The sequence below is a fragment of the Protomyctophum bolini genome (genome assembly GCF_963924005.1).
Source record: "Protomyctophum bolini genome assembly, chromosome: 16".
In the NCBI taxonomy this organism is placed as follows: domain Eukaryota; kingdom Metazoa; phylum Chordata; class Actinopteri; order Myctophiformes; family Myctophidae; genus Protomyctophum; species Protomyctophum bolini.
The window spans coordinates 31,487,477-31,501,958 of record NC_137877.1 but is presented as its reverse complement, the minus strand read 5'-3'; the positions used below and the strand labels follow the sequence as shown (position 1 = coordinate 31,501,958).

Sequence of the window (14,482 nt, the reverse complement as noted above, 5' to 3'; positions counted from 1 at the left end):
ATAGTGACTCCTGCCAAGGCTTCCAAATTCGCAATGGAACTCTGGACGTCCGACTGTCGTGTGAGACCCACATTACAGTCACAACCGGATTCCGCAGGTTTACATTTGACAACATATAAATCAGATCAGACTCTTCCTCACTAGGGACTCTGCCCAGGTCCTTGTTCAAACTGTAGTCATTTCCTGCCTGGACATTGCAATTCCTTCCTGCCTTGGCTGCCAAAATAATCTCTTTAACCTTTGCAACTCCTCCAGAATACTGCTGCCCTATAGCTTGACTTTAGTCCATCTAATTTCTGTCATGTTATCTCCCATTCCATAAACCTTCTCCATTGCCAGCCACAACTAACACTCTCAATCATCATACATACACTATATATATATATATACACACACACACTCTTTTTGGAATATAGCAGTGTCTTGTTATTAAAACACAGAAGGCAGGGAAATACCGAAAAATGATTGTCCATCTCAACCTCTTACTGTATTATCATTGGACTAAATGCAATTTATAATATCAGATTGATTAAATCTATACTACACCCATTCTGCTCCTCCTCAATAAACAAAAACATGGTCATCGATAAACAAAAACAGGCAGTTGATAGATTTAAATGAAATTAACATTGTCTAATGTAGCGGACCCAGCTGGCCTTTTAAGGATGAAGTCTGACTCTGAACTGATGATTTTGAAGTTGCTTTATTCATAGATCAACGTAGAAATGGGACAGAAATAGAATACAATATATCAATCATAAATCACTACAATATAATACAGTTCCAATCTCAGGCACAAAATATATTTTCCATGCAACACTAAAGTACATTACACAATACATAAACAGCCTTCTGCATACATTTTAACAATAATACCAAATACCAATAACAGTGCAAGCAAATCAATAAAATACCTTGTCCCCCTTTCCAGCTAGGTGCTATATTCTGTGTGTGACATCGGTTCATTCCATGGTTAGTTGGCATTTGACCATTCCTTTGGCCTTCCTTTCCTAGCCATCCACATAACCAACAAACTTCAGCCACACCATTTGTGTGCCGTCTGTTCCAAGCCTTCTCTGTACTGAGGCAGCATTTCCTTGTTTTTAACCCCAGTGCCACAGCTGAGCTGAGTCCCAATCATCTGATTCTCATCAGCTGTGATCAGTTGTTGGCACAATGTCTTCAAATTAATAGACTTCCTGTTCAATGCCTCACAACACTGTGAATATATACTAAACAATAAAAGTATTACCTGTGGGTCCATTACATCTAACACAAATGAAGCAAACACAAACAGTCGCAGTGACAGATATTATCCTATATCGACTGACAATATATTTCTATGGAAATATTGTTACACATCCTTAAATATGAGTCTATACAACTTATATTCGCTTTAGAAAACACATTTTTCTAGGCACTTGAGTTGATACGTATCATATTTACTTCTGCCAACAGAGAAAGTGCAGCTTACTGAGCTTGCAGCTTACTCTGATTATAGTATTAACTCTGAAATTGTCAGTTTTGTGGCAATAAACAATATCTATTGTTATGGGAGTTTGCCATTATATTTAATTTATTGTTTAGTATTACAAGAACAGTGCACTTTTGTTCGACATTGTAGCTGTTTAAATTAATTATCTGTCTGTTATAATTACTTGCGTAAGCAGAGCGTGCAAGTACTGCGATCGGCTGGGTATGTGTGTATGTCGGTGTTGATCCACCAGCCAATAAAGGACCACTGTTCTTGATGACGTAACTATAGTACGTTTCAAGGTTGGTATAAGGCCAATAAGGGGTATGTACAGTATGTATGTATATGTATGTTGGGGTATGTATGTATGTATATGTATGTTGGGGTATGTATGTTGGTGTCTCCAACAGACAATAACTCAGAGCAGCAGTCGTACCCGGACATTACAGAGAGCTCTAGGGACTCAGAGAAAGCAGTCGTACCCGGACAGCAGCAGAGAGCATTAGGACTTAGCAGCAGTATAGTACCAGCAGTGGTGAGCGCACTTTATGGCGCACTCTGCTTGCGCACAAGTAGGCCATACATGGCCTACTTATGTGCAAGGCGCAAGTTGAACACAGAGAGAGTGCATTCAATGTTTGTGTTTACACAAACACTCAAAGCTGGGCATAGGAGGGGCTAGTGCCCGCCGCCCGCACCTGAAGTGAGAGTGCATAGTTATTTTAGTTTTGAGCATTTTCTGTCTTCCGATTCATGCATTTTATATTGCTGTTGTATATTGCTGAATTTGTGTTCTGTATTGCTGAATCTGTGTTCTGTATATATTCAGCTACTAAATGAGGGACTGAACAACACTGGGCATAGAAGGGCCTAGCACCCGTCAAAAAAATAGCTGCAAGCAGAAGACGTGGTCAAGCCCAAAAAGAAAAAAAGCTATATGCAATATACACAATGAGCTAACAAAATATGTGTGGTGTCTCGCTGGTTGAATACCACCCAATAAGCAAGCGCCCTTCTGAGAGAGAGAGTTAGAGAGAGGCAGAGAGCTACGTGCCAACGTCAGTCTGGGCATGGTCATGGAAGATAAATACGTACCTCGTTACCTACTTGATCAGCTGGGATATGCCGCACCTGTGTTCACCTGCCCAGGTGAAGCTATATATAAAGCTATATAAAAGGAAGAACTCTCTCACAACCGGATCCACTCTCCAGAGGTGAGGCGAGGTAGCGGGCAAGCACGTTGGGCGGTAAGGCAGACAACCACTTATTTCACATTGCATTCTATGAAATACTGTGAAATTATACTTACGTTATTCTCCTGTCTCTCGTTAACTCTCAGGCAAAACGTAGGTAGGCCTCAGGACTCAGGCCTGAGGCCTGGTATGGTAGGCCTCAGGCCTCAAGCCTGGTATGGTAGGCCTCAGGTCTACCATTCTGAAATTAAATGTAATAATATTTGGACTGCTGGGCAGCTGACAGTATAGGCTCTCTTTACTATATATACAGTATAATATATAAGTATAATAAATATACTTATTATAGTATCTGCCCCGGCCGGGCAGGAAAGATCTGGGTGGGGAAGTGATTGTAATCACTCACCCAACACCGCTGAAGTGCCCTTGAGCAAGGCACTGAACCCCCAACTGCTCCCCCTGGTGCTGCTTAGTGGCCAACAGTATAAGACTGTGGTTGTATACTGGTCAGCTCCCAGGTGTGTGTGTGTGTGTGTGTGTGTGTGTGTGTGTGTGTGTGTGTGTGTGTGTGTGTGTGTGTGTGTGTGTGTGTGTGTGCGCGCACACGTGTGTGTGTGTGTGTGTGTGTGTGTGTGTGTCTATGTGCAGGGCGTTGCTGAAAATGAGCACCTGTGCTCAGCTACTTCCCTGGGTAAATAAATAATAAAAAAAAAATATATAGTAAAGAGAGCCTACTGTCAGCTGTCCAGCAGTCCAAATATTATTACATTTAATTTCAGAATGGTAGACCTGAGGCCTGAGGCCTACCATACCAGGCCTGAGGCCTACCATACCAGGCCTGAGGCCTGAGGCCTACCATACCAGGCCTGAGGCTTGAGGCCTACCATACCAGGCCTCAGACCTGAGGCATGCCCCTCAGGTTATGAGAGGCATGCAAACCCGTTTTACTATTGTAATTAGTATCCAATAGTACTTGGAGGCCAGTCTATGACATCAGTATTATGACATATTGATGACATCAGGGCTCTCCACAGATGTGGGGGTAAAGGTACACAGACGGCAGAGACACAAAAGGTTGATTTGTTTAATAGATAATAAAATAGAACAGCCGGCTTACTAGGTCGCCATGCAAATCGGGAAAGATGCAAGTTGAAAATGCCCACCCATTTTTGTAATACTCCTACCCTCATACCTCATACCTGATGTGCACACCTAAGCGATACAAAGCAAAGCTTCGCGTTAGTGAAGAAACAATTGCCCCTTTCCACCCGTCTAGATTCTAGAAGGCTGTTTTTCATGAAACCTGGTGGGAATAATCAGTGGGCTGCTTGAAAGAGATGATAAAAGGGATCTGATAAAGGGATATTTTACTTTAAAAACATCTGTGGGGTAATTTTAATGTCTACTCTGGCCTGGCTTTTGTGAGCACCCTGGGCAGTTTTTTCTCTAACCGATCTGTTACCAATCTATATTTGTAGGCTATATCTGTATTTAGATCTATTTGAAATTTTATCAGACATGCCCTCATCCTATACAATTTAGGCATTTAGCAGACGCTCTTAATCCAGAGCGATTTACAGTAAGCAAGAACAATACTTCGTAATACATCAAATACATACTGGTAATAGCTAAGAACCTAACATCTGTCAGTGGAATCTATATAATGAAACTATGTATACACTATAGAGTGCTATCTAAATTACATAAATTGAGCCTTTGCATACTAGGAGGCTAGGGCAAGTGCTACGGCAAGGATTACGGGCTAAGGTGGCGTCTGAAGAGGTTTTTAGATTACGGCGGAAGATTGGGAGTGAGTCTGCATTCTCATTGCAATGGGAAGTGCATTCTCATTGCAATGGGAAGTGCATTCTCATTGCAATGGGAAGTGCATTCTCATTGCAATGGGAAGTGCATTCTCATTACAATGGTAAGTGAATTTCTCATTGCAATGGGAAGTGCATTCTCATTGCAATGGGAAGTGCATTCTCATTGCAATGGGAAGTGCATTCTCATTGTAATGGGAAGTGCATTCTCACTGCAATGGGAAGTGCATTCCAATATTTTGGAGCCAGAAGGGAGAAGAGTTTGGGACATGTTTGTTTCCTGTCCTGTTTGGACAGGAAAGGAGGAGAGAGATGGGGGGGGGGGGAAGACATTCGGCAAAGGCCGACAGGCTCTGGACTTGAACCAACCCGCGACACGCGTCAGGCTGGATTACCGGCCTAGGTGCCTGGACCGCTCAGTCACAGCCCAGCGTTTTTAGTGAATGTTCTTCCAGCTTCCCTGTGTTGGCTGATCTGAGTTTGTAGGGACTGATCAGACTTTGAAGATATAGGGTTGCTTTTGTACTATAACAACCCACATAGCTCCGTAAAAACACACAATTACAAATCATACTATAATTCAGCGAATGTCTGAATGTCTGTCTGTCTGAATATCTGAATGTCACTGACAGCGCGTTATCTCATCATTAACTGCACGAATCACTCCCACTTTTCACACAGGCATGGACCATAATGATGGAGCCCTTTTTCCCATTTGACACATTAATGATTAATAATCAATTTATTAGTGAACGTTTACCCCCATTTATCCGTCTGTGGTCTATCTCCGACCGAGCCACACTATTAGCACACATCTCTCCATGCCAAAAAAAACCTGCACGCTCCCAGAAACCGGCTAGGCTACTTTTTACAGACGCAACTGTCATATTTACTGTACAAATATTGTTTTTACATCACCACACGATGGGCAATGCGCCCGGGCGCAGTACCCCACACGGCCACAAGAGGGGGGGGGGGGGGGGCAAATATCTCACAACGGGTAAGGGCTAGTGTGCTAAATTCATGAATCCAATGCAGGGTGGGTCAGATTTCGGATGCCACTCATAGGTGCACACATGATTTTCAAATAATGCCAGTGCTAAATACAGTGATAGGTACAGTCCATTGACTGAGCCACTTCTACACCCCAGAAAATGTAGGAAGAAATACACCAGAAGCAAAAGAACAACTAGCCTAGAAAAAGTGCCCCTCAGGGCACAGGTCTCCACCAGGCCAGGTCAGGTTGTGGCCTCCCGGTGGCACTATAATAGGCCTTGGATGGCAATTGGATGATTTGAGGCATTTTGTTCCAAAAATGTGTTTTGCAAAAATCTACCTGTTGGTGGCGCTATAACAGGCCAAATGTGATTCGAGGCTTTTTGTTCAAAACGGACCAATCCTGCAAACTTTGAAATTATCCAATTAGGATGGAATATGAAATATCGGACAGATCTGTTTTGAACACATGACTATAGAGATAGTGTGTAATGATTTTCGGGATTTTTGGACAGAATCTGGAGGAGTAATATCAAAACATGTGTTTTACAAAAGTCGGCCTCCTGGTGGCGCTATAACAGGCCTAAAATTTGGGGCAGAGGTTCATCTTGGCTTCCAGGTTGTGTGTGCAAAATTTGGCATCGACCGGGACGCCGCACACACACACGGACGGCCATGCCTTCGGCCTGGTGGAGACAATAAAGGCATGTGATTAGCATTTTTGGTGTTGCCAGCTACCCACACTGTTCCAAATCAAATCACAAGTCAGTATGCAAAACATCACAAAACAGAAATAGACTGTACAATTAACCAGGGGTTACTGTAGCTAACACTTGTTTTTTCTCTTCTTGTTTTCCCTTACAGAGCTATGTGTGTGTGTGTGTGTGTGTGTGTGTGTGTGTGTGTGTGTGTGTGTGTGTGTGTGTGTGTGTGTGTGTGTGTGTGTGTGGCTGGCTGGGTGCGTATGGGTGGTTGTTTTTCACCACCTGTGTGCAACCTAACACACACACAAACACACATGCACATGTAAATATGGTGATTTCGGGTGTGCCAGTACAGTACAGTTATAGTACAGTAGAGGGTGACGGTAACTGTCATTTCTCAACCGTCTCGGACGCGGGGCGGCTCGCCGGAATCGGGCCGGCACCCTGGGTGCGTTCCTGTGGGTCTGGAACTGTTTCTAACTCAGCAGCGCCACTTTTGCACCTGTTGGTTGCACCACGTAAAAAGTGCTCCTCGGAGCACAGGTCTCCGCCAGTAGAGGTAGGTTATTGTCGCCTCCTGGTGGGCCTATCATAGGCCAATGTCAAAAGAGTGCCATTTTTTCTTACTTGGACATTCAAATTCATGATTTGAGGCATTTTGCTAAAAAAAAAAGAAGTGTTTTGCAAATAATCCAATTGCTGGTGGCACCCTATAACAGGCCAATGTGAAAAGGTTGAGATGACACGTAAATTGCACTCTATGTTCATGATTTGAGGCATTTTGTTCAAATGGGCCAATCCTGCAAAATTGGCAATGTTTGCCAATTAGGATGGAATATGAAATGAGCTGAAGAAGTGCAATCCTTTGCCTCTAGGGAGTGTGCTTACTTTAGGTCTTTCATATTTTCAAGTGGCACTTCCTCTGCCTAGTAGGAATATGCGCTCAAGATTTCACAGAAATTGCACGCTGTATTCATGATTTCAGGCATTTTGTTTAAAACTAGCACTTCCGCAAATTTACTTTGAAAGCCAATCAAGATGGAATATGAAGAATCTGAAATACCTGTTTCGTTTAATGACTATACAGATACAGATACTGTCTAGCAATGTGCGTGATTTTTGTACAAAATCTGTATAAGAGTAATATTTAAAAAAATGTGTTTCGCAAAAATTGGCCACACAAGCCCACGTGAACAATTTGGGGCAGAGGTTCTGCTCTGTGTGCACAGTTTCGCTGCCATCAAGCCAACGGTGCCGAAGATTAGCTGTCCACAGACAGAATGAGAACAGACACACTGAGTGACACTGACTGACGGATGGACGGACAGACAGCGGGCAAAACATAGTCTCGGCATCGCCTTTCGGCCTGGCAGAGATAATGATCACAAACCAACTGTTTTGCCCATTTGAATGTGCCAAATTGTACATGCACACACAAGTTACAGAGCTGGACAGGACAACAGAGCTGGATATGACAACTTGAGGACATGCAGGCAAACAGTGGACTTTTTTTTATCCCATGATTTATCTATCTAATGTAATCCTGGGCGCTACACTTCCTCTGCCAACCTGGGGGGGCAGTGGACTGACTTAATGCTTCCTTCTATGCATGAGGAGTCCAAGCTGCTTCTTTTCACCTGACAGGGGGGAGTTTCCCCGGCCGGATGTAGAGCGTGCATGGAAGGAACACGTTATTCCGACCAGTTCCTTTCCCCTCCGTCAGGCGCCCCGGCTGGCCAGGGGGAGGTAGTTTAGAGACCAGGATAACTGCATTTTTTTGCGAGAGTACCTACCCTAGGGGACACGGGGAGAACATGCAAACTCCACACAAAAAGGTCCTTTCACTAACCCCGCCTCGGGTATGGGCACTGATGATGCGGAGGAGAGAACACGCCCCGGACCAGGACCTTCTAGCTGTGAGGCGACAGCACTACAGTGGACTCTTGATCGGTATTTGCAGTCAGTGCACAATATTTTCAGATGGGGATCCATGGACAAGTGTAATTTGGGGGGGGGGGGGGGGGGGGGAGAACAACTGCTCCAATGAACACAACCCATTGTTTTCAATGACTGGTCTCTGGAGAGAGAACAGGAAGGGAGAGGTGAAGTTCATATTCATGCAGTTTCCTACTTCACACTTACATATTCTCACCTATTACTTAATAGTTTTTCAGTGCAGGCGACAGCCCAATTTACTGCCTGAATACTTAAAATGTATAGCACATCTTGTGAAATAATGTCATGTAATCTGTATTCTGTGGCCTGCAATAATTGTAACAGTGGTTCATCATGTCAGTTAAGGAACCTGACAGTGTACTTGACAGTGTCCATTTGGTTTCATATAAGTTACAGACCTGTAGTGGTCCATTTGGAACACCTTCAAGGAACCCTGAGGGTCCCTCCCTGGAACCCACTTTTTTAACCACTGGTGCATGTATTCCACATGCCAACGCAGGGAACCATAACAATAAGATGTCCAATTTGTACAAATATCATGTTGTTTCACGTAAAAATTCCCTTAAAAGAACTAAAGGATGAGCAGCATGCAAGTCTCCAGATGACCACTATTCCAGTAGGCCTACCAGTCGAGTAATGGAGAGTCCGCTTTAGTGATGCCAGCCGCCACTTCTAATTGTTTACCTCTGATGATTGAAATTAGAATGCACCAGTGTCAGTCTTTATATACGAAACAAACAGACATGCAGTTGAAAATGTACACATGCCTTATTATAGTCCATCTCTGCATTTACTTTGGGTAAAAATATTGAGATATTACAATATTAAACATTGCACGTGACGTAACGCGTTGCTGAAAAGTGAAAATTAGCACCTGTCACGTTCAGTTCAGTCAAGAGGTAAGACCCAAACAGAGCAGTAGGGCAGCATGGATGCGGCAGACAGGGCAGGTCGAGTACAAGGGGTTTATTAACTAAACAATAGAGGACCAAGAACATACAACACGAGGAAACTACAGTATATGAATAAATTATGAACTATACTATAGCTAGGGCCTAGGAGCAACACTTGGAAATACTAATACCAAACTCACTATAGAGAAAACATATACTAAACACGTGTGGCATATAAATAGACAAGGGGGACTAACTAGACACAGGTGAAAACATTGGCAAATCACAGGACTCGTTAGACAATACAGGTAACAGCAACCAGAACCAGAACAAACAGCAAGAACAGGAAGAAACAATACTACAAAATAATATGGAAAAAACTAAGAGGAAGCCATAAATGTCCAGGTTGGAAATATGGCCAGAAGGGGCAAGAAAACACACTAAAGATCATGACACTGCCCTAGGTATAGAACTTATAAGAATTGGACACCTACTCCAATATATGTATCATGATGAGTGTCAGTCGTAAGTGTGTTACAAAGCACTATCCGGTTTCAGAATCATGCAGAAACAATTTTGACAAAAATATATATTTTAGTATTTGCTCCTAGATCTCATGACCTTCTTAGAATGACACTGGTTTTAATGAATTAATTGGAAAAATAATATAAAAATTAGATTAATATGTAGATTAATAAATAGATTAATTCATGTGAGACAGTTGGCTTTAATGGTCATCCATTTTTCCAAAACCTGGAGAAAAGAGCCGAATTGTTCACCAATTAAAAATAAATAAAATAAAGACTCCGCCTTTTTTAATTACCAGAATTAAGAATCATATTTTTCTCTATCTGATCTACATAGTAGCTCTGTGTGGTCTCCTGTACTTTGTAAAGGTGTAATGATTTAGAAAGAACTGTGGGGGGCGCCAGAGGACGCGCAGAAGAACATTGATAGTGCTTTTTACACTGATCTCCAGGCATAGCCGGGGGTCCATCCTCCATGGCTTTTATCTCTTGTCTAATACACTGACTGCACACATCCAAAATTATTTTACTCTCTTCCCCAATGCTGCCACTACGACAGAGGGCTGGAGATACTACTCTGAACAGATTTTGAGACAATCATTCGCTGATGAGAGTCGTCAGTCGTCAGGACCTTTCAATGTGAAATAAACTGGTTTCCTTGCAGACTGCATGTCCGCCGCGGATGATGATATGATAAGCTCTTCAAAGATGCTCTGTGCATAGGCTTTTATATATAACTCACAGTGAGTGTACTCCAATATACACGAGTTTAACACCAGAACGAATAATTAGAAATACTGGATTTAACAGAGCTTTATATGTGAACATCGAAATTAAACTATTGATTGTTAGTCTATCAGTTTATGTTTTTAGATACACGAGACAAACACTTTTAAACCTGCGCAATATAGGCTACCCTAACAATATATGCATTTTATTCGTCTGTTAAATGTGAACAGATGCAACCAATAATTCGTTTAATAAGAAAGGGACAATAATAATAGAAAATCCTGCATTATTACAATCTCAAAATGTGTAGTTGACGAGTCGTGAGGAGGAACAAAATCTAGAAAAAGAACGAAATTTTTACAGCCCGAAAAATCAAACAAACAAAACAAAACATAAACACAGAAAGTGAGTATATATATATATCACCGATTAAAAAATAGGGTAAAAACTATATTGTGCAATTATCTGAATCCCCCACAACAACAAATAGCCTATACCTACTAAAAGATTAAAGAAATACAAATAAAAAACACCAGAAAAGAAATAAAAAAGCTATAGATATACTGAGAATAAAGAAATGAAAGGGCGATGACAAAGGGGGAGGAGGGTGTATATGCACAGAAGAGGAGAAACAATAGAGAATCAAAGCATAATAATATTCCTAAATGAAGAGGGAAATGTTGCCCGGCTCATTTTATTAATCAGACTGTCAATTTCACCCAAGAGGCCAAACCCAAGAGCAATGTGAAGCAGACTCAGATCAGCCCAGGGACAAGCACCTCACTCCTCACTTCTCCTCTTCCCCTCCACTTGGATATTATTCGTCTGACCGAAGGCCGCCTCCATCATCAACTGACAGCCCTCTCGTATTTATTTGCTTATAAACCTGTTACAATAAATGATCATTCGGGCAACGTCACGGGAGCATTTTAACGACGAGCAGCAACCACCTTTGATGAATGACATTTCGGGCTAGGGAAGGATGCGCGGGTCATCTTGAGTCAGTGTTGTTCGTTGATCGCATTCAGATTCTTGTATTTTTTGCGGTCTAGCTTATAAAAAGGTTTAGGAGGCAGTTATTTAGAGACAGTTGCTGAGTTGAATGCGGATTAGCTCCGTCACAACTCACCGGCGCACCAGCAGCTCTGGACAACGGTTTTGTTTTTTCCTCGCACCACGGCTTAATGATGGAGAGGATAAGAAAAGAAATGATCTTGATGGAGAGGGGTCTGCACAGTCCCGTTGCAGGCAAGAGGCTTTCAGACGTGGCTGGAAATTCAGTGCTGGAGGCCCTCGAAAATTCCCCACACAGTGGCCGACTGAGCCCGAGAATAACTTCAGCCTCGATCCATGGAAGTCTCGGGGACATCCCAACCAAAGGCAAATTTGAAATTGACAGTCTTTTCGGTAGCCACCACAACAGCGAAAATACCTCTTCGGCGGAAATTTCATCATCGGAAAGCAGGAAGAAAATGAATTTATACCCTGAAGTTTCACAAGACTCAGATATGAATAGTGATGTAGAAGTGGGGTGTCCTTCGCATCGCTCCCCGAGCCAGCACAAAGAAAACAACAAAGGTATTTTTTATTTTATTCCTAAAACAAAAAACAAAACAAACGTTTTTTTTTGTGTTAGAATAATGATGTATTGTTATTATTGTGTTTATTATTAGAACTTCTATTAATACGCTATAATATACCTATTCAAAAACGTTAATATCAACAGTAACTATTATGGCTATATAAATGAACTTCACCTCAATTGTATGCATTTAAATCACGATTATAGGTTATCAAATATGCTCTATAGGCCTATATGTATACAGAATCGCATTAGTTCTGAAGGATATATCCAGCTAACTAAATGTATTTCTCCCTTTTTATTTATTTTATATTTTAGGGTTTTCTGATTCTGGAAGCTCATCCTCCCTTTCAAACTTAAACGGTAATTCAATGGGAGGAATGAACAGTTCAAATGCCGATCAAGTCAGGAGGTACCGGACTGCTTTCACCAGAGAACAGATTGGAAGGCTAGAGAAAGAATTTTACAGGGAAAATTACGTTTCGAGACCAAGAAGATGTGAATTAGCCGCATCGCTTAATCTACCTGAAACTACAATCAAGGTACAGAACAATTTCTCTAATACTATTTTCAGGCACAAGTGCATGCGCGAAGCGAGCATGTGAGAGAGCGCATGCATTATTGTACATTTACAAATTATGTTTCGATTCAATACTGATATTGTAAATATAGAACACGCAGGTGTGCTCTCTCTCTCTCACACGCACGCACGCACGCACGCACGCACACACACACACACACACACACACACACACACACACACACACACACACACACACACACACACACACACACACACACACACACACACACACACTATTAAACCTGAATTTGCTGCAAAACAAGAAAATGGTAGACCATATATCTCTGAAAATTTACATAAGTAAAAACATATGATTTATTAATTATTATTATTATTATTATGTATTTACTTTGGATAACTGGACTTGTGGAATATGGTCTCTGGACCTTAGTCTAGGACTTTGTGCATTTGGGCTATAGGCTACGTGCAATAAGGGATATGTGCAATACATATCAAATGTTTTTTCCTTATACTCATATCCTTACTTATTTATTTATTTAATGACTACTGCTCATATCTGCATTTAATACTGTACTTATTAATGTATCTTTGACATGTTTTCACTTTGGTGAGATGCGAAAACACTTTTCACTGTAGGCCACTATGTACTATATACTTGTACTGTACATTGACAATACATTTAATCTTCTCATCTCATAACTGCCAACTCGTCTCATGTAACCTATAGTCGTCGATTAAAAGAAAAACTGTCAATGCAGGTTTAAACATGAATAAGACCTGTATAAGTCATATGCAATTTATGTCACCTGCACCATTATAACACTGTAAATAAGTATAACCTGCAATCAAAGTAGGAGGCCTAATAGGCATAGCCTATTCTTAAGCCTTATAGGCCTACCAGAGCTCAACATAAACTGTAAACAACCATATTAACCACTTGAACCCCAGCATGCATATAGCTATTCTGGTTGACATTAGCATGAAAGCTAATGCATGCCTTGCAAGCTTATGGATCCGCTAAGAGATTTGCTGTAGACTGAACCATGACTCCATGAGGTTGTAAAGTATAGGTCCGTTTCACTAAGAAAGAATAGAGGGCATAACTAAGTGGTTAAATAATTGGCATTCCGTTTTGATTGAATGTTGTCTACAGGTGTGGTTCCAGAACAGACGCATGAAGGATAAAAGGCAACGCTTGGCCATGTCGTGGCCCCATCCAGCAGACCCCAGCTTCTACACCTACATGATGACGCACGCCGCGGCTACCGGAAGCCTACCGTACCCCTTCCATTCGCACATGCCTCTACACTACTACCCGCACGTTGGGGTCACGGCGGCGGCCGCCGCCGCTGCGGCGTCAGGTGCGGCCTCGTCACCTTTCGCCGCCTCCATGCGCCCCCTCGACACTTTCCGCGCGCTCTCCCATCCCTACTCGCGACCGGAGCTGCTCTGCGGCTTCAGGCATCCGGGACTCTACCAGTCGCCCGCGGGCCTGAACAGTTCGGCGGCGGCGTCGGCGGCGGCGGCTGCAGCCGCGGCCGCGGCCGCGTGCGTCCCGTCGGCGGCCAGCGGGCCTTGCTCGTGCCTCAGCTGTCACAGCAGCCAGGCGGCGGCCGCCAGCGCGCTGCATGGCGCCAGGGCCAGCACTGACTTCACCTGCACGGCGGGGCAAAGATCTGAAAGTGGATTTTTGCCGTATTCCGCCGCGGTTCTCAGCAAGACCTCAGTCCCATCACCAGAGCAACGAGAAGAGACCTCTCTTAACAGATAACTCGTGACGGCGCCTAATACTACAATTATCATGTTCTGCTCTGCCCTATAGCTTCTTGTTGTGGGATAGGCCTATAAAATACCACTTGTTCGGTAATTAGACAGCATTTAAAAATATGCTGATATTTTTCCTCTTTCTCTGAAGTAAAAAACATTATTTGCTTTCCATATAATGAGCACATAACTGCCAACGCTAACAGCACTGACAATTTTTAAAATGAACAAAAATGCATTTCTACTACTGACACATGCAGCTATTTTTGTTTGACCACTAAAGTCCCATTTTATGGG

At 42.6% G+C, this 14,482-nt stretch overlaps 1 protein-coding gene across 1 annotated transcript; it reads left to right on the top strand.

Moving 5' to 3' along the window:
- Positions 1-11,479: 11,479 nt before the first annotated feature.
- evx2 (even-skipped homeobox 2) lies at positions 11,480-14,192 on the top strand (the record flags this gene model as incomplete). Its single annotated transcript, XM_080785392.1, has 3 exons — positions 11,480-11,873; positions 12,196-12,419; positions 13,575-14,192. 3 exons carry the CDS (start codon positions 11,480-11,482, stop codon positions 14,190-14,192), a joined length of 1,236 nt encoding a protein of 411 aa, XP_080641518.1.
- Between the last annotated feature and the right edge of the window lie 290 nt (positions 14,193-14,482).